Raw genomic sequence first — 18,188 nt, forward strand, 5'->3', positions numbered from 1 at the left:
TTCTTTGGCATTCTGCCTCTTCGATCATCTCACCAGAGACTCACAGGTGCATCTCATGCCTCCAGTGTGAAATGTGTAGGTACCTCACTCTACAAGAATACAAACAACCCTCTTTTTCTCTTTAGCGACCAGCATGGCAGGAAGTGGCAATGAGATTGCCTTGACAATGAACCTCTTGCACATAACTACTGCCCCTTCAAAGAAAATCCAGTGGGGTGGGGGAACAGTTGCTGCATGGAATGAGAATCCTGCAAGGCAGCATTTTCAGAGAAACAGAACTACTCATAAGCAATTGCCCTTTCTCTAAAGGCACCTCCTGACCCTGACTGTGATTTGTGGCTCATTTGTACAGCAGCCAACTGACCCAAAGGGACAGGCCAAAGAAATCCCTAGGGGCTGAAAGAGTTTGGTGAACTCTGTGGGGTGAAGGATCACCATGAGGTGCTCCCTAGAGACTGGGGCCATGCAGAATTGCTTAGTGTGTGGACGAAGTGTGACTCAGGGTGTCCCAGGAACTGTATCTGCCATTGAGCCCATATCAGCTACTTACCCCAGACCAAGAGCCCTGATATTATCAGGCCAGCCACATGAGTGCCATGAAACAGGAAAGGACATGTGGAGTGCTGCTGCCTTATGTGCTCCTTTGTACCATGCTGGCAACAGCCATGGCAGCCCAATGACACACTGGGCCTCAGTGCAAAGGGGAGTCATTAAGTCCCCCACATGACGAGGCAGCAGTAGGTCAGAGAGGCTCCTTGCCCTCCAAATGCCCACAATGATGGAGCTATGTTGTGGAGAGAGGGAGCAGTGATGGGCAAACCCCCTGCCCCCACAAAACTGTAATAACAAGGGATAGTTCCCTTGGGACTTTCCCCTTGGCCTTTGTCCACAACAATGGGGAAGAGGGTTTTTTCTCCACATTTCAGGGCACCAGTGCACCAGTTTCATGATTTTTTTGGAACTCAGAGTCGTGAGTTCCAACTGCTCAGAGAGAGCAGCAGTAGGAGGCTAAGGGTGAAATCTGGAAATGCGACACACTTGTCTTAGCACCTATGTTCCTTCTGGGGGGGGCCACAGGGTGACCATAGGTGGAATTTAAAACAGCCACCATGGTAACCCCACACATTTAATTCTAGTATGTTTGGGGGCAGCCACAATGCTCCATAATCTACATTCCCTCTAATATTTTCCATCCATGTGCAGAATAAATTTTGTTCTGTGCACTGAGGCATGTGCATATGTGTGCCAGCAATAGAAATGCAGGCTGCGGCTGGGAGTGCTCCACTAATCAGCTGGATGGCACCTGAATCCCTTTCTTGTGCAGATACCAGAGAGGTAGCCCTGTTAGTCTATACCTTCAAAACCAAAAAGAAGTCCTAAGGTGCCGCAGGACACCCTCTTGTGCAGCTGTCCAGCGCTCAGCTTACAGCGAACACTGCCCACGTCTGCCCCAGAAAATTCCTGCTGTTTGGGGCTGGCAGACAGGAGCACAGCTGGGAGTTGGGGTTTGCTGCAGCGTGGGGAAATCATGTGCTATGCAGCCACACAGCTGGGAGATGGGTGCTCCCCCGTCCCACATGGGAGCTGCCCAGGGAATGGGCAGGAAGGCCGGGCAGGAGAGGATGCGGAACCTCTGTGGCCTCGTGTGGTTTCCGAGGGGGTCGCTTAGAGCATCGTACCGCCGAGCCGGAAGTTGCCCTTTGGTGGGTGTTCCGGTCCGGGTTCGGCTTCCCTTCAGCCGCCGCGATGGAGGAAACCGAAATGCAGCTCAAGGTGAAGAAAGGTAAATGGCGGCGCGGCGGCTTCCGCCCTGGCGTGGGGGCGGGGCCATGGTTGGGCCCTGTGGCAGCACGCGGGGTGGGGAGTGGTTATAAGGCCCCGGTGTCGCCCCCCTGGGTAGGGGTCTGGGGTTAGATTGTCCTGTGGGGGCGGTCATAGGCCCCTCTGCTTTGGGGCAGAGCATTTATGCAGCCCCAGGTTAAACTCCCCGGGTAGGGCCATTGTCGGGGTTGTGTGCAGCCTGGGTGGGTGGGGAAGGCAGCTGTAGCCTAAGGAGATCCTGGACCACCCCTAGGCTCATAGTGTCGTAGGACTCCAGGCATCAGAGGAGTAGCCGTGTTAGTCTGTATTTGCAAGGACAACAAGAAGTCACGTAGCACCTTATAGGCTAACAGATGCATCTGACAAAGCGGATCTTTGCCCACAAAAGCTTATGCTCCAAAATACCTGTTACTCTAAAATATTTGACTTTTTTTACATGGGACTGCCCGGTCTTCTTGCAATGTATTAAATCCATCTCTGGATGACTTGTTGCAGTCTGTGGTTAGCAGGCAGGGTGTTCATCTGTCAGTTAAGCAAGGTGAAACATTTGGTTGAAAAAAAAATCCCACAGGAGTCTTTGCAGATATGATGTATGTTCTTGCAGCATAATTTGAGGCAGGCATTTTGAAATTGGGATAAAATGCTCCAGTGCAAGTTTTGTTGCACTTATGTAAATCATGTCTATGCCAGGTTTTTGTACTGGTGACTAAAACCCCAGTGTTGATAAGGCCTAAAACAGTGACACGTCTGGGCTTAGGTGTGGCATTTTGTGGGCATTTGGAAATTAACAAAGGCAGCTGATAAAAAACCACAGAATTTGAAACAAAAGTTCTAGGCCAAAGGCTGAAAGCACCTATAAAAGCATGTTGTCTCAACGATCCTGGTAGATGTCCCTTACATCTCATCTTGATCTCTAATAATAAGAATAGTCAAACAAAGTCAAACCAAAGGTCCATCTAGCCCAGTATCCTGTCTGCTGACAGTGGCCAATGTCAGAAGCCCCCGTGGGAGTGAACAGAATAGGCAATCATTGAGTGATCTCTCTCCTGTCATCCATTTCCAGCCTCTGACAAACAGAGGCTAGGGACACCATTCCTGCCTATCCTGGCCAATAGCCATTGATGGACCTGACTTCCATGAATTTGTCTAGTTCTTTTTTGAACCCTGTTAAAGTCCTGGTCTTCCCAACATCCTCTGGCAAAAAATTCTACAGTCCTATCATGAACTATATGAAGATGCATTTCCTTTTGTTAGTTTTAAACCTGCTACCCATTAATTTCATTTGATGGAACCCTCCCCAATCCCCGTTCTTGTGTTACGGGAACAGGTAAATAACTTTTCCTTATCCACTTTTTCCACACCAGTCATGATTTTTCAGACTTCTACCATACCCCCCCTTAGTCTTCTTGTTTCTAAGCTGAAAAGTTCCAGTCTTTTTCATCTTTCTTCAGATGGCATCAATCATCAGAGATTGGTTTAAGTCCACAGCATGATGTTTAATATTTCTTCCAAAATTTATTAGCATTAACTATTACAAACCTTAGATATTCTGTCCAGTGCCCTTTTGAACCACGCATTCTGGTGCCCTATCATTCGGGGTCTGTTCTTCTCTGCTTAATAACAATCACATAACTGCTATTTTTTCCTTCTCTCACCTCTATGCCACAGCACGTTGTGCGGATCCCAGCACAAACGTGGCCTCACATCTGAAAGTCAGATGACTGGGGTGTTAGAGTCCTTTTTGGAACATTTACTTGACATGTGGCGACAACTTGTTTTTGCAAAGCTCAGCATTTATCTACATCTGTAGTCAAGCAGTTTGGAAAGTTGGGTAACAGCAAAAACTGCAACAAGTGAACACTTGCAAATGAAATAGCAAATAGATAAGGAAGCAAAACTATTTTCCTTTAAAGGAACTTGAAAAAATCCTACCTTGTGTTCAGTTCTGACAAATCAGCCGGGTTATACTATCATGCTTGGGATTCTTCCAGCCCAAGTGCAGGACTCTGCACTTGCCCTTATCGAACCTCATCAGATTTCTTGCAGCCCAGTCTTCCAATTTGTCTAAGTCAATCTGGACCCTGTCCTCACCCTCCAGCGTATCTACCTCTCCCCCTAGCTTAGTGTCATCCGCAAACTTGCTGAGGGTGCAATCCAACCCCTCATCCAGGTCATTGATAAATACGTTGGACAGAACAGGACCCAGAACCGAACCTTGGGGCACTCCACTAGAAACTGACCGCCATCCCAACATCGAGCCGTTGATCACTACCCTCTGGGCCTGGCCTTCTAGCCAGCTTTCTATCCATCTTACCGTCCATTTATCCAATCCACGTTCCTTTAACTTGCCGACAAGAATATTGTGGGAGACTGTATCAAAAGCTTTGCTAAAGTCAAGATAAATCACATCCATTGATTTTCCCCTGTCCGCAGAGCCAGTTACCTCATCGTAGAAACTAATCAGATTGGTCAGGCATGACTTGCCCTTCATGAATCCATGCTGACTATTCCTGATCACTCTCCCCTCCTCCAAGTGCCTCAAAATGACTTCCTTGAGGAGCCCCTCCATGATTTTTCCAGAGACTGATGTGAGACTGACTGGCCTATAGACCCCTGGATCCTCCTTCTTCCTTTTTTGAAAGATGGGCACTACATTTGCTTTTTTCCAATCATCCGGGATCTCTCCTGATCTCCACGACTTTTCAAAGATAACGGCCAAGGGCTCGTCAACAACATATGCCAACTCCCTCAGAACCCTCGGGTGAATTAGGTCCGGGCCCATCGATTTATATATATTTAGCCTTTTTAGACAGCACCTAACCTGTTCTTTCCCCACCAAAGGCTGACCACCTTCATCCCACAATGCATCTTATGCATAGGCCCAGGGCTAGCTGAGACATATATGGCAAAAACATCCACTGCTTACTTTCGCTGTGATTAAAAAATGATCTCCACTCATTATCGAATGGTTACTCCTGAAAACCACCTCTCGTCTTTGTGTTTCAGATCACTATGGTTTATTAGGGGCTGCAGGTGTACATGGGGCATTGCAGACTCACAAAGAGGAGGCACGCTCTCACTGTCCCTGCGAAAACCCTCAAACACTTTGCAATCTAGTCGACAGCATATAAAGCTTATGAGCTGGAAGGCAGGGCTAACATCTCCTCTTTGTGTATGGAGACAGGTATTTTTCGGTGCTCAATAAATGAAATGTTCAACATCACAAGAAGGAGGCTCTCAAGTATCTGTTTTGCAGTGATGTTTAATGCCAAGACCCTGACCCCATTGTGCCAGGCACTGTACAAACACACAACAAGAGAGTACCCCAGAGACAGATTTAGAGTCAGAAGAGAAAGTGTGCTGCATAGGGTGCAAATGACTTGCCCAGGGTCCCATAATAGCAGAGTTAGGAATAGATCTCAGGTCTCCTGAGCCCTAGTCCAGTGCCATACTTATTACTAGATCGCCCTGCCTCTTTACAGAAAACTGTGGGGATATCAGTGAGGCAAGGATTGCTAAAGGAGTCGTGCTATTAGGAGGAAGAGGGAGAAGTCAGTTTGCCCCAAGCAGAGGAGTGCTGAAAGAGCTGGTGCAATGCTAGGAATGGAAGGAGAGGAAGATTGAGAGAAGAAGTGGGAGGTCGCAGAGGTGGAGCGACAGAAGTAATGCACAGCTGTCATGCCTGAGAGCTTGAACGTGTTACTGCTCTTTCAAAAACAGCCTTTAGGGGTGTTAAAAGCTGGTCATGGAGACATCAGTAGGGTTGGAAGGGAATTTGTTCACCTCCTGCCTCAAAGCAGTTTCCTGGGTTTTCAAGCCACTGTGCTGTAGCCATCTTGGGTTTTTATCTGGCACTCTATGGCTCAGAGCCATGTCCCTATGGTGGGTTTGTCACATTGACTGTAGAGTGCTGTGTGTTCATGGTGCACTGTTAGGAGTCCCGTAGGGGCAGATGAGGTATGAGGAGCGTGATGTATGGCTCTGGGTGAGCAGCTGGAAAGGGAACCTCAGACCCTTTCTGTGTGGTCAGTACTGGTCTGCTCCCCTCAGCAGTTAGTTGCCAGGCTTAGGCAACCCGCACAGGACAGAGAGCTAACTTTCCCCTTCAAGATTATTTTTCAGCCCTGCTGGTCTGCTGGCTTGGCTTAGGTGCCCCAGAACCTGTTCAATGATGTCACTGATCCCAGAAAAGCTGATGCTCTTACAGAACTGCTGGTGACCTCTCTGAATGATCTGTGGCTAGCCAACATGCAAGAGCAAGCACATTGCAGCGCTCCAGGGAGTATGGTAAACCTGCTGCTGTGCTGTGAGCCAGGGAGGGAAGATTCTGAACAGAAGTCTGTGCTTAGCCTGATTTTGCTTTACTGTACCTGCTGGTAGGCTAGAAGCCTCAATGGGGTTTGGAGCTTTGCCTTCTCCCCGATTTTAAATAGTGCAGCTCTTTTGCTTGTTTCAGTTACAGACAAATTCACGGAGAGCATGTACATCCTGGCCAACGAGCCTTCTGTGGCACTGTATCGACTGCAGGAGCATGTCAGGCGCTCCCTTCCAGAGCTGGCACAGCACAAGGTGAGCAGGAGTCCAGAGCTGGCAGGAGGCGGGTACAGGCTGCTTTGCTCCTCATGGCACTAGCACCTGATGCTGTGAGACAGGAGGGCGCAGAGTAATCAAGTGGTGGGGGGGTGTGGTTTAGTGGCTGGAGGAAAGGGGCTGGGAGACAGAGGTCCTGGGTTCTGCTGTTGGAGCTGTAACTTGGGAGAGTTGCTTTGCTGCACTGTGCCTCGGTTTCCCTCTCTGTAAAATCGAGACAGTAAGAGTGGCCTCCAGGGCTGCTGTGAGACTTTCTAATCCACGTTTGTAAAGCACCTTGAAGAGCTTCACCTGAAAGGATCCTCAGAAGTGCAAAGTTAATGTGACACAGAAAGCTGCTTCAGATAGCTGCTGGTAGTAATAGACCCCAAGTGGCCAGAAATCCTTGGAAATTTGCAGTTTGGTTGATCTGAAAGCTCCCAGTTGCTGCTGAGTTTGCTTTGGGTTAAAATAGAATGAATAGCACTTGGCAGCTGGCCAAGGGCCCTCCAGAAGCTGAATTTTCACTGCCAGATAGGAGCCTAGAGCAGTGATTCTCACTGGTGTGCCATGAGAACGCCAAGTGTGCCTTGAAGTTTCATCAATTTCCCCTGGCAAGGCTGCCTGAGCCACGCCTGGGGTGGGCTTTGTCAGTTTCCCCCTCATCCCACAGCGGCTCTTTGCAGAATCAATGTGAGGGGACATGCTGACCCCGCAGGACCCCGTTTATGCCAGGAGGCAGCTGAAGTGCTGCATCCTGGCCTGAATGATCTGGTTGGGAGCCCGCCCCCACTCCCTGCTGTGGCAAGGGGAGAGGAGAGCAGGAGGGAGACTGTTGGAGCTGGGACACAATTTAAATGCCATGTCCTGGCTCTAACATGCTGCAGGGAGGGGAGCTGCTTTCAGTGGTTACTCACTGGGTTGAGCAGATTTTGAAAGTGTATCTGTGCTCCCTGTCTAAGAAGTTGTATTCTGTGGTGGATTTGAAACATTAATGCATTTGATGCTTGTTTAATCTGTAGTGTGGCAAACCTCTCTAGTAAGAATGTAGCCATAGTATATGTAAGTAAATGAGATGTTTGTGAGCAGTCAGTTCAGCTGAAAAAAGTGGGTGTTCCATGGAATTGTTTCTCTCCTTGACGTGTGCTGCATTGCTGACAAGGTTGGGAACCACTGGCCTGGAGTGCTGCGTTGGGTTGTGATTCCTTGCTCCATGAAAGATTGGGAATGGTCCGGGAGCACCATGTTTTTCTCCACATCATCTTGAATCAAGGAGAGGTGAAATAACTTCCTCATGCACCAAGGCCGTAGCAGAGCCAAGAACAGAACCCAGGAATCTGACTGCCCTAATTTGCCTCTAACCACTAGGTGACAGCACCTCTATTTCATACACATAGACAAAGGAAAATGAGCTACCTGCCTTGCTTGGGGAGAGGAGAGATGGTAAATCTCATTTCCTCGGGCTGCACTGCAAGGTGTTTTTATTTTCTACATAAAATATGGGGAGAGAAACAAGTAAAAAGAGCTCACCAGAGGCAAAGGACACTAATGAATTGCTGCCCGCAGCTGTGCTTCCACTTGCCTCTGCAGCACGGAGTGCTGACACTTTTATACTAGCCCTGGTGTCCTTCTCCCTTTCCTGCCAGTCATGATTCATTAGGAGTGATGGCTCATGAATAGATTACTGGCTCATGTCTATGCTAATGCACTGTCAGGCCTCATTTTTCACCTTTGCTTTATAGCCAGAGTTTCCAAATTAGCCTGGATTGTGGCACTTTATTATTCACTTATTTATTAACTATTGATATATGTGTCCATGTGGAAGCGTAGGCCTGTAGAGACGTGTAGGTATGTGTAGTGCAACAGTGATCTGGCCACCTCATCGAGACCTGGGGGACTGGTTTGTAATACAATTCCTGAGCTGTCACTTGCCTTGATGTAATCGGAATAGGCCCAGTTTCAGAGAGTGTCCTGAGCAGAAGAAAATTAAACAGATGGTATGAGAAGTCATGCAGAGGGGCTCAGGCACCAGCATTGAACAGTTTGTGCCAAGTGAGGGAGAGGGTATTGAAACCTTTGTGGGGGAGGCAGCAGGGTGAAGCTATGAGACATGCTGCATGCTGTTAGGCAGTGTGAGTGGGGTTGGGGAGTGGGGACCTCTAAATCTTTTGTTTACTGATTTTTCTCAGCAAGCAGAATCACCTTCACAATAATCCTCAAAGCCGCATGACCTCTCCGGAGGCTGCCTGAGTTCACAATCATGGCTACCTGCTGTCCCTACTATTTTCTGCCTGCTTGGCCAGCTTTCAGTGACCCAGCGAGCCGTGTCCCTATGTCTTCCCATGCTAGTGTCAGCTACAAGCATTCACATGCAGGGATCAAGGAGCTGATGCGCCGCTTGATCCCTCTCCTGACTTGGCAACCAGGCCTGACTCAGAAATGACTTTTGCCTGAAAAGGGAGGAAAATAATTTCCCTCGTACCTCTTTGCCCTCTGCTGACCAGTATCGAATCAGCATGATCACTGCCCCAAAGGGAGCTTCCCGGGCTTGATGGGGAGAGTGCTGTTGATGATGAGCTATGGAACACCTTCCGCATGAGAAGAGTTTAAAAGTGTCAGGCCTGTTTTGCTTAGAAAAGAAATGGCTGAGCAGGGATAGGATCGAGGTCTATGAAATCATGAGTGGTAAAAAGAAAGCAACTAGGGAAGCGTTATTTACCCCTTTACATAACATAAGAACTGGTGCTCACAAGCCGTTAAATCACACTTATATTAAGAGGCAGAGAGAGAGAGAGAGTTTTGAAGATATTGCAAAATGAATTATTTAAGTTACTAACCAGTTCATCCACTCAGCCAGATCCACCTCTTTATCCCCATCATCTTCTTCCAATAAGCATTTTTCCTTATGATGTTTCATCCTTGCAGTTGGGCCCTGCAGCATCTTCTTGCACTGCTTACACCTGTCACATTTTCCTTTTTCGCCCAGGATTCGAATTTCTTTAAATATTCCCCGTTAGGGTTTCTCTTATGCCCAGAAGCCCTGGCAGATTTCCTGTGGCAAAAGTGTGGGGAAATATTGGAATCTGTGTGCGCTGACTAATGTTTTCCCTTTGTTTTTCTCATTCACTCCACTGTTCCTTTCTGTGCTGCCACCATCCTTTCCTATGTGTTGTGTCTCTGTCTTAAGACAGTGTTTTAACTGGCTCCTCTGCCATGCTTAGCCAAGGTCCACCAACGTATAAGCACCGAACAAAAACAGTCCAACCGAGCCTGTGTCTGTCTTTGCACATGTTACTTTTTAGTCTGCCAAGCAACAGAAACTGAAAGCCCAGGATTTTCAAGAAGCAAGAGCTGGTTGTTAAGCTGGACAGACTAGAGTCATTAATTCTTTTTTATGAGACTAAGTGTATGTGTAGCATGTTTGTGATGATATTTAATTCTGTTATTTTTAAATGAAAAATTTAGTATTGATATTAAGAAAATCAAAAATCTGATTTAAATAAATCAGATTCTTTCATTTTTATTTTTACCCATTCTGGTTTCTGTCCCACCCTCTCTCCCAAGCCTTCTAAGTCTTCTCCAGTATTCATTCAGTATTGAGAGTCAGTGTTAATAGCTCCAAAATCCCAAAGCATGGGTCTCTAGTGAGTGTGTTGTGTCTCCGTGCTTTGGTTACTCTCACTTCTCTGCATTGTTTGCTACTTGATCTCACTTGGTTAACAGTTTCCCACTACCCACATCTGATTCTGATCATGCTTGCATGAGGATACTACCACTGACTTCAGCGTGGTAGAGTGGGGCCTGTTGTCTTGGTTTCATGTTTCTTCCGGTATTTGAAATAGTTCCTGAGGTTCTGTCTGTTCACAAACGGTGGAGTGAGGGTGAGAAAGATGGAGAGAGAACTATTCATTCCAGCTGAGCCTGTGTTGGCTGCAGAATTACTGACCATGAGCATTCTCTGCCTGCATCTGCAGCAGTGCTTGTCCTCTCTCTCTGAGAGCTAAGACGGGACAGTTTATGATAAACACATCATTATGTTCACCAACACACAGTCTTCGCTGGGATTCCGTCCCTTGCAGTTCTGTGCAAATCCCGCTCTTACTGAGCTCACTAAAGGATGCTGTGTCCTGAGCATTCTCTTGTATTACTCAGAACTATATATCTTGAGCTTGTTCTTGTTTTATTATTCAGTTTTGTGTGGTGCTGTTTCAAATAGGAAAGGGCTTGGCCAGCTTTAAATTCGGTCAGCGTGGATTCTTTCTGAGGCTCTGCTAGGGCCTGTTGATTTTGTGACCGGATGGAAGAATTTGCACTTGCTGAGTGTGACAGGCAGGCTGTGCGCCATGGGAGAGCTGTCAGGTTTTGCTAACTGCAGATCACTGTGGCTTATTGACTTGGTTTTAAGTCTTCCAATTTGTTTTTTCAAATCCTTTGTTGAGAGGGTCCCTTTGAAGTAAATTTAGGGCCAAAATTTAGCATATATGGAAAGAAAAAGGGTGTGGGGAGAGTGTGTATGAATATTACTGTTTGTACAGTAGCACCTGGAGTTCCTGACTGAGGTTGGGGCAATCAGCTTCCTTCACAATTCGGGAATCTGGGAGATACTGCTCCAAGGAATATTTTTACAGCCTGCTTGCAAATACACTCTTCAACCCTCCAGTCTGCTTAGAAATCTCAGTGCACTGGGAGCCAGAACATGAGCAATAACTAATAGTAATAATGCACGTTCCTGTCATGTCTTTCATCTCAGTAAACGCTGCACAAACTATGCATAGGATCTCTTCATGCAAATCTGATCTGTGGCAACTCTGGGGTGGGACATGACGGCACACGGCAATGCTGTGGAACGGCTGAGAACAGGAAGTGAAAAAAACTGAAGCCCAATGAAAAGGCAAATGAATTTAGGGAGAGGGGGAAAATGGAAACTGCCCAGGCTTAAATTCAGCCAGGCCTTGTAGGCTTAACAGGTAACATTTACAGAAATGCCTAAGCCATTTAGACACCTCTGAAAATGTTCGCCAAAAACCGCAAGCCTTTGCAAAAAGTGCCACAAGATCAGTAATGATCATTGGTGGTCACTGTGGTTCTCACCCCAAACTGGCAGCACTGCATTGCCTAGCATCACTCTGGTACGCTGGCTCACTCCTGACTTGAAAACAACAGTACCCAGATATAAATCTCCAACACTGCTTCTACAGCACAGAAGTGCTCCGTGGCGTTTTTCTGTTCAGTACTGACTGGCTCCACACTCCATTGCTTTGCTCTGCTCTAGCGATTGCCCAGAACCAACAGAGTAAACCATCACAGAGCTCAACAGCTGGGCTGAAATAGTGGCTGAGACAGAAGGAAGGGGGTTGAATGAAGGAGATTACAAAGTTGCATTACTCCGGAGAGTGGCTTTGCTTTGGCCCTAACATTCCCTAGCACTAATAGATTTCCAGCATCTCTGTATCTGATGCCAGGCCACAATGTCTGTTCCCAGCATTTTCGCTGCTTTGTGGAGCTTTCATGTTCTTAATGCAGAAAAAGTGCCTTTCTGCTGTGTGCCTGCAGTTTTAATCTTTTCACTGGGTCCTCTCGCAGAATTCCCAGGCTATCTCCTTGCCTGCTGTTTAATAGCTAAAGCCAGCTAATGGTACACAACACCACTAATGATGAATTGCAGTTGTTCCACTGTATATTGATGAGTAGTTCTACATCCCTGAAAGATCAGGGGAAATCCAAAAAGGCAGCTTTGAGCAGCGCAGGAGCAGAGCTTAGCAATATAGCTCAGACACAGGGGTGCAGCCTCGGTCCTGCATCTCGCTGTACCTTATCAGTGAGGCATTAAGTCTGCCTGGAGAGCTCGAGATGGATGAAGGTATTAAGATTATTTTTAATCAAATCAGTGGAAGTCACAGAGGTGACCTTCTCCCTGCGCCAACGTTTCCTCCCCAACCTCTTCCCAACAGTAAACCTTCGGGGAATCTCAAGGGCTGTATCTCCAGAGCACCATGTGATCTGCACTAGATGAGGCCTAATAAGTCCCATTTAACCAACCTCAGAACCTGTGGGGCGTTTTCTCTGACAGATGATTTTCTAGCATTTTGTCCAGTTGGATTCTAAAGGATTCGCCTTCCACTACTTTATATGGGAGCAAATTCCTCAGTCTACTCTGTGGGAGACCCACAGACAGCCAAGGGAGAGCTGGGGGCTGCAGCTGTAGCAGAAGGGTAAAAGTAAGGGTTTGGCCTAGAGACAATGTCACTAATGCCACTCAAAGACTGTGTTCTGTAACACACTACGTGGTGTTCAGTTGAAAAGGAAGCAGGACTTTTTCAGTCTGCAGCTCAGTCAGTTCTTTGTACAGGAGATGGTTATTCACAACCACAGGCCACTGCCGCAGCAAAATCTTATGAGTCACCTCCAGAGGTATGGTCAACATACAAATCACATTTTACCACGTGTCTATGAGCTTGTCGCTGAAAATAATGGTCTGCTAAATAAGGTCTGATTTCCTTTCTATCGTTGAAGTTGCATTTATTTTCTTTATGTTGGTTTGGAAAGTTAAATCAGTCTAATCAGTTTCACTTTTGTCTCTAGTGTATTTCACCAACTGGTTCTTGTGTGTAGCTTTTTACCACTACAGAGGAATGCTGAAATTACTGCCAGCCTGCTGCTCTAACCATTGAACTGACATGTCTCCCTGCTAAACCCCCGGTGTTCTTTAATCAAGTGTTACATGTGCTTTGGTGGGAGGAATGGGCCTCATTTGTTACTAGTGTATGTGTGACGGGGATGGTATGTCGGTCTAGTATGTAGGGACGCGTTTGCTTTTCCTGACAAGAAGTTTCATTCTGCCTTCTCTGTGCTCTGCCTTTTAGGCTGACATGCAGAGCTGGGAGGAGCAAAGTCAAGGAGCCATCTATACTGTGGAGTACGCCTGCAGGTACAGGAGGGTGCTGTGAGAGCTTTGATGTTTGCACCTGTCTGAGATGGCATCCCTCCCTTTTTCAAACACTATGGTAAATCAAAGCGGCTGGTTAGGAGGCTCAGTTCATTCTCCCACTGATGTTCCCGCCTCCTCTCTCCCCGCATGCAGGTGATTTCATGGTGCACATTCGCTCACGTTGAAAGCACGATACAGCTCGCTGTGTTGTGCCCAAGGTTTGCCCTGCTCCTGACTGCTAGTGATGAGAAGCCAAGAACATTACTTTCAGGATCATTTGGTCAGATGGCTGATTAAGCCCCTGGGTGGGGAGGGAGAGTATTGTAAGAAACTACATGCAGTTCATATTTTCAAATGTGAGATTAAAGCCAGGCACCTGCACAGGTGGTTCCTTCCCTGAAGGGGCCCTGCCTTCTGGAAGTGCTGAGCACCCGCAACTCTTACTGGTGCTAATGGGAGCTGTGGGTGTTCCGCACCTTTCCCAATCCAGACACTTGCAGTTAGGAGCCTAATTATGGATTCAGGAGCCCACTCTAGGCACCTGGGCTTGGACATTTAGGCCTTTGATTTAAAATCCAGGCAACCACCACCCCCTCCCATTTCTGGGTGTTCCTTGGCTGGTCTCATGCACAAGATTTTGTAAGAGCTTTCTGCCCCTGACTCCATTAGCATGAGGTCTGGTTCATTCTGCCCATGTGCCCTAGGGACAGTCACACTAGTGCAAAGTCAGTGTCAGGCAGCAGAAATCTGAATGGAGCCATCTTGCACTTGTGTCAGTGCAGGGCTGTGATGAACTGAGCCCACAACTGGCATGAAGTGGACCCATCTCAGCAGAGAGCCCAAAGTCTGAATGGGCAGTGGAGTGTGAGGGCACAGTCAGGACTGAGGCATGTTGAGAGCAGGCACAGCTGTGTGATGCTCCCTTTCTTCCCTTGCTGTTCAGGCCAATACAGACCTGCCAGTCTCTCCCAAGAAATCCACCCCTTAGCTAGTTTCTGAAGGTGCAAAAGGTCGTATGTAGCTGTAGCTTCTTCTTAGCTATCCCCCGGCTGGGGATGCATGTGTATTCTCAACTAGAGTATTGTATCCAGTTCTGGGTGCCACGTTTCAGGAAAGATGTGGACAAATTGGAGAAGATCGAGAGAGCAGCAATGCAAATGATTAAAGGTCTAGAAAACATAACCTGCAAGGGAAGCTTGAAAGAACTGGGTTTATTTAATCTAGAATAGAGAAGACTCAGAGGGGATATAACAGCTATAACCCTAAAAGGTTTTTACAAAGGACGAGGTGGGAAAAATTGTTCTCCTTAACCTCTGGTGACAGGACAAGAAGCAATGGGCTTAAACCGCAGCCAGAGAGGTTTAGGTTGGACATTAGGAAAAACTTCCTAACTATCTGGGTGGTTAAGCACTGGAATAAATTGCCTGGGGGAGGTTGTGGAATCTTCATCATTGGGTGATATTTAAGAGCAGGTAGGACAAACCCCTGTCAGCGATGGTCTAGATGGTGCTTGGTCCTGCATGAGTTCAGGGGACTGGACTCTCAAGGTTCCTTCCAGTTCCAGTATTCTATGCTTCTAAACCAGCGATTGAAGGTATTAACTGCCTCCCCTGCTCCACCTTCTCTGTTTCAGTGCCATAAAGAACATGATGGACAGCAGCGTGTATTTTGAGAGCATCGACCGGCTCCTCAAGCATACCATCGCCGTGAAGGATCAAATGAATTCCACTCAGGGCCGCAGGTAGCTTGGGAGTCTGACACCCTGAATTCTGATAACTGCCCTACCTAGTTATAGGAATGACTCGTCTGACTGCTGGAGGCTTCACTGCATGTCAGACTGCAAACAACAGATGAGCCAAGCAGTTACACCTGTAACCTGACTCTGTGCTGTTATTTAACAGAATAAGCTCTGTGCTTTGCAGTGAAACTGGTTCATTTTACTTTGGGAAGAAAACCCTCTTGTTTACAACATGTTTCCTGCAAAATAACTTATTTGTTTGTTTTAAAAAAGGGGGAGATAATTTGCCTAATATGTAGCATTTGTGCAGAGTTTAAATACCTTTGTTGCCTGGCTAGGGCCATAGTAATAAATGAGTATTGTCATGATGAGGAAACAAGCATACGAGAAAGCAGGGACCCTGCCTGGATTGAATAGCGTGCACTAGGTTGTTCGCAGGGCGCTGTCTGTGGATGGGATTTTTACTGGCCCTGGGATACTGGTCAGTGCAGCTGGAGGATGCATTTTGCTCTCTTTGCAGCGTAAAGAAAGCTACTACAGATTCTGCCGATGGTCTGAGTCTAGGATATTCAGTCCATTGCCCCAAGAGCCTCAATGGCACAAATGTCTGGGACTTTACTGGAATGAAACAACACCAGTGCTGTTCCTTATTTCTAACAGCGTTGAATTGCTTGTGGCTGGCACATGGCTAAAGCAGGCAGAATGCCTGGTTCTGTGCCATGTGACTTTCTCTACTGGACATTTGTTGCTACGGGTGCTTTAATTTTGCCATGTTGCCAACTTCCCCGGAGCCAAGCTGGATTTACGCATAGTGGAACAAATTCCAACAGCTCTTGGAAGTGAGGGCACAGACGCTGTGGGCCTCGACATGCCAGGAGGGGTGGTGTGGGAGCCATGTAGCCTTCATTGCCCTCCCCACTGACTATATTACGGGCATGTCCAAGGGCCACACTTGCCCCTACACTGCTCCAGGCTTTGAGGCTACAGGTGGGGAAACCCTTGTGCTTCACTCGCCCATGGATACCGCTGTCCTTATCTGCTGGTGGATGTGACTGTTTTCTTACAGCGCTGCTGCTCTGCAAACCACAAATCCACCAGCCAGTGCCTGATTTCAGACCAGACTGGCCTTCCTCTGCCTTTTTCATCCTGTCCAGGTCAGTGATCTCTTTGGCCAGATGGTAGGGCAAGAAATCTTCTACCCTTAAACTTTCTGGCCAGTCTGTGTGAGAGTGCTTGGAAAACCATACCCCTTCAACCTGAAAGATGCTGCAGCCAAGGACAATGATATTAACTAGATAGAGCCCTTCCTGTGTCCGGGGAAGTGGGAGTTACTTTTGGAATGCACATGCTCCTTTTAGCACCAGAGGGAAGCATCGTTATTTTGCTTCTGCCCTTATATGATTCAAGACTGCTCCAAAGTGTTTTTTCTAACTTGCTCTTTATTTTAGCAATGCTAGCGTTTTGGTGTCTTGTCTTCTGTGCTTTTGCTGGAGGGCCATCCGGAGACCTGAAATGGGCACTTTTCAGCCGTTGATCGAAGGAAGGAAAGACATCTGATCTTTTCACAAGGAGAGCTTTTTGTGGGTCTGTTTGGAGTCTGCTATTATAGATTGGAGAGTATAACCCCTAAACAAATGAAGAAAATCCTAAGCAACCAAGAAGCACTACATCATTCCACCAGCTCTCTAGTCTTCCATATGGTCTTCCAGGAAAATGAGGACATCAAGAACTGGGTCTTTTAATCTGAAAAAGCCAATCACTCCCCCAATGCACACACCCCTGCCTCCTCAAAGAACTTCTTCACATACCATAAAGAAGTGGTATGGAGAAAAGGCCTGCACATAGCAATTGGAAAAAAATTAAGTTTTGTTTTTAAATTGGAGACAACTCCTCCATTTTTCTTGTCACTGGAAATGTATTTACCAAGCCAGTGGTTTTCCCAGGGCTCGGAAGGAAGGTGCTTTAGAGAATTTGAAACCCAAGAGAGGTTCTGAGCATTTCCCATGTGTGGTAAATAACTCAAAACAATCACACCCCCACTTTAAAAAGATAAACTCTGTATTTTCGTCATTGGCTTGTGTTCAGGAATACAGATATATGTTAATAATGTGAAGCACAAGGGTTGGTAATCCAGAACTGTGGTCTCTCTCTCTCCACTTGCTTTTTGCAGTGCCATACCCATTGCTGAATGGTCAGCTCTGTCCTAAAGCTAGCACACGCATAACATGGCCACGAGTCAAATTAAGTCAACTGCACTGCTGTTTTGTGCAGCCTGGAACGAAGCTTGCAGATGGCAGGAAACATGGTTTTAGAAAAACCCATTATTTTACTTATTGCCTGTTAATTGTGCTCAGACTCCTGGTATCCTGGAAAGAGATAGATAGACTAGTGAAAGCAACACAGTGGTGAATGAGATTCCGTTTAAAGGATGGGGTGTGTCTCGCGGTAACCAGCACCATCAGTTGTTTGTTTCCTATTGTACATTTCACGCTCTCTTTTGTACTAACAGTGCAATTGCACCAAACAGGGCTTGTGTTTCACCTGCTTCTGCCGTGTGTGTGCAACCGCCACTGCTCTGGCATCCCACCCTGCATTGTCACTGGGACTATCCTTTTCAGGGGGGAAACAAGCAGCAGGGTCAGGTGAGCAGGATCCTGTTTCCTTGCAAATATCCATCACAGGAGATAAAAGAGCCAGGAAAGGGGACTACAAAGGCTAGTGGCTTGAGCAGGCAGCAGTTGCTTTCATTTAAGCACAGCTGTTGATGTTGGAGCACAGGATTTCCTCTAATTTTTTCCAGCCATGTGCAGAATAAATTTTGTTGTATGCACTGAGGCATGTGTGGATGTGGACAGCCAATAGAAGAAACACACACTGCTGCCTATGGGCGCTCTGCTAATCAGCTGGGTGGCATTTAAATCTCTCCAGGCCAGCTACTCAACTGCACAGCTTGCAGGGAGCAAAGGCTTTGCTGCAGGAGGTGACCTTGTTGATTGAATTGTGGCTGGCCTCAAAGTTGGGAGCCAAAAAGGAACATTGGGCAATGCTAGATCAGTGAGCAGCAGGCCTCTCTCAGCCCCACCTTTCAGCCTCGTCTTCCTCGGGGTACCCCTCCAGCTGTGACCCCTCCCA

The 18,188-nt window shown here is 47.2% G+C and overlaps 1 protein-coding gene across 7 annotated transcripts in view; it reads left to right on the forward strand.

Annotated features, from left to right (window-relative positions):
* The first annotated feature begins 1,704 nt into the window (after nt 1–1,704).
* Nucleotides 1,705–18,188, forward strand: part of BORCS8 (BLOC-1 related complex subunit 8) — a 41,128-nt gene continuing 24,644 nt past the window's right edge. For 3 of the 7 annotated variants that reach the window (XM_074977914.1, XM_074977916.1, XM_074977913.1), the window contains exons 1-5: nt 1,705–1,783; nt 6,278–6,390; nt 13,254–13,318; nt 14,952–15,059; nt 16,123–16,210. In XM_074977914.1, coding sequence (XP_074834015.1) covers nt 1,747–1,783; nt 6,278–6,390; nt 13,254–13,318; nt 14,952–15,059; nt 16,123–16,165 — 366 coding nt within the window. In that variant the 5' untranslated portion in view covers nt 1,705–1,746 and the 3' untranslated portion in view covers nt 16,166–16,210. Of the gene's footprint in view, nt 1,784–6,277; nt 6,391–13,253; nt 13,319–14,951; nt 15,060–16,122; nt 16,211–16,504; nt 16,637–18,188 lie in introns of those variants that run through there. The other 4 variants (XM_074977917.1, XM_074977912.1, XM_074977915.1 and 1 more) reach the window with 3 other exon arrangements.

This window comes from Carettochelys insculpta, chromosome 27, assembly GCF_033958435.1.
Source record: "Carettochelys insculpta isolate YL-2023 chromosome 27, ASM3395843v1, whole genome shotgun sequence".
In the NCBI taxonomy this organism is placed as follows: domain Eukaryota; kingdom Metazoa; phylum Chordata; order Testudines; family Carettochelyidae; genus Carettochelys; species Carettochelys insculpta.